The 1,257-nt window shown below is 37.0% G+C and overlaps 1 protein-coding gene across 1 annotated transcript; it reads left to right on the top strand.

Annotated features, from left to right (window-relative positions):
• The first annotated feature begins 23 nt into the window (after positions 1–23).
• On the top strand, positions 24–1,005 carry LOC107464737 (auxin-binding protein ABP20). Its single transcript, XM_052254586.1, has one exon. It carries the CDS (start codon positions 37–39, stop codon positions 661–663), a length of 627 nt encoding a protein of 208 aa, XP_052110546.1. The 5' UTR covers positions 24–36; the 3' UTR covers positions 664–1,005.
• The last annotated feature ends 252 nt before the right edge of the window (positions 1,006–1,257 follow it).

Here is a 1,257-nt window from a genome sequence, read left to right as displayed (position 1 = left end):
CAATCACATCCCCAACGATATCATTCACCCGGCAAAATGTTTACCATTTTCTTCCTCTTCGCTCTTGTCTTCTCCGGTTCCCACGAGGCGGTTCAAGGCTACTGCGTCGCAGACCTTGGCGCCGCTCAAACCACCACAGGGTATCTCTGTAAACCGGCCAAGTCAGTAAAAATAGAAGACTTTTCAACCACCCTTCAGCCTCAAAACACCAACTTCTCCAAGGCTTTCAACATCTCGATATCCCCGGCATTCGTCGGACAAATACCGGGGCTTAACGGGCTGGGCTTCGCCGCGGCGAAGCTAGATCTGTTTGCCGGGGGTATAGTCCCGCTCCACTCGCATCCAGATGCCTCCGAGATGCTTCTAGTGACGGACGGTAAGATAACTGCCGGGTTCATATCACCAGATAACACGGTTTTTGTGAAGACAATAACAAAGGGTGACGTCATGGTTTTGCCACAAGGGTTGTTACATTTTCAGTTAAATTCTGGAGAGGGAAGTGCCACAGCTTTTCTTGCTTTCAGTAGCCCAAATCCAAGCGCACAGTTCGTTGATGTTGCGTTGTTTGCAAGCGCTCTGGATTCTGCATTTGTTACTAAGACTACGTATATTAGTCCTGCCGAAGTTAAGAGACTTAAGGGTGTTTTTGGTGGTCAAGGATAGGGTTATGTTAATTAATTCAGATGTTTTGTTATTAGTTATCCGTCCAAAGTGCCAATTTAATATTAGTGAAACTCACGTATAGTGGACTTCACGTGAAGTTGGTATTTGACAGTCGTTAGATAATTTAACTGATTTGACTAAATTTTCATCTAACGACTCTCATATATCAATTTTATGTAAAGTCGACCTCACCTGATTTTTCACCTTCAATATTTTCTTGGAGGAAATAATCTATCAAGTTTAAATTCCACCAATCATCATGGTATTATACTCTTATCTTTTTTTATTATTAATGTAAATGTTAGTTTGTGATAATAATGAATGATCTCCTAAATTACATGATACGTGGCTTTAATGTGATTGATTTAAGTGTGTGTTTGGGTGATATTAAGTTGTAAGAAAAGAAAATTATTTTTAATAAAAAATATTTTTTTAAAATTTTAGTGTTTGACAAATATTTTTAATATTGTGACCAAATATAATTTATAAATATCTATATAATATTTAAATATTAAATCATTATTATGTTTTAAAAAATTAAAAACAAAACCTTAAAAGATAAACGTAAATGAAGTAACATTTAAGCAAATCCAT

This window comes from Arachis duranensis, chromosome 9, assembly GCF_000817695.3.
Source record: "Arachis duranensis cultivar V14167 chromosome 9, aradu.V14167.gnm2.J7QH, whole genome shotgun sequence".
Lineage (NCBI taxonomy): Eukaryota > Viridiplantae > Streptophyta > Magnoliopsida > Fabales > Fabaceae > Arachis > Arachis duranensis.
This window is presented reverse-complemented; position numbering and strand designations above follow the sequence as displayed.

What these genes read in the sequence shown, in the direction of transcription:
- LOC107464737 (XM_052254586.1), top strand. Translation starts at nt 37, where the DNA reads ATGTTTACCATTTTCTTCCTCTTCGCTCTTGTCTTCTCCGGTTCCCAC.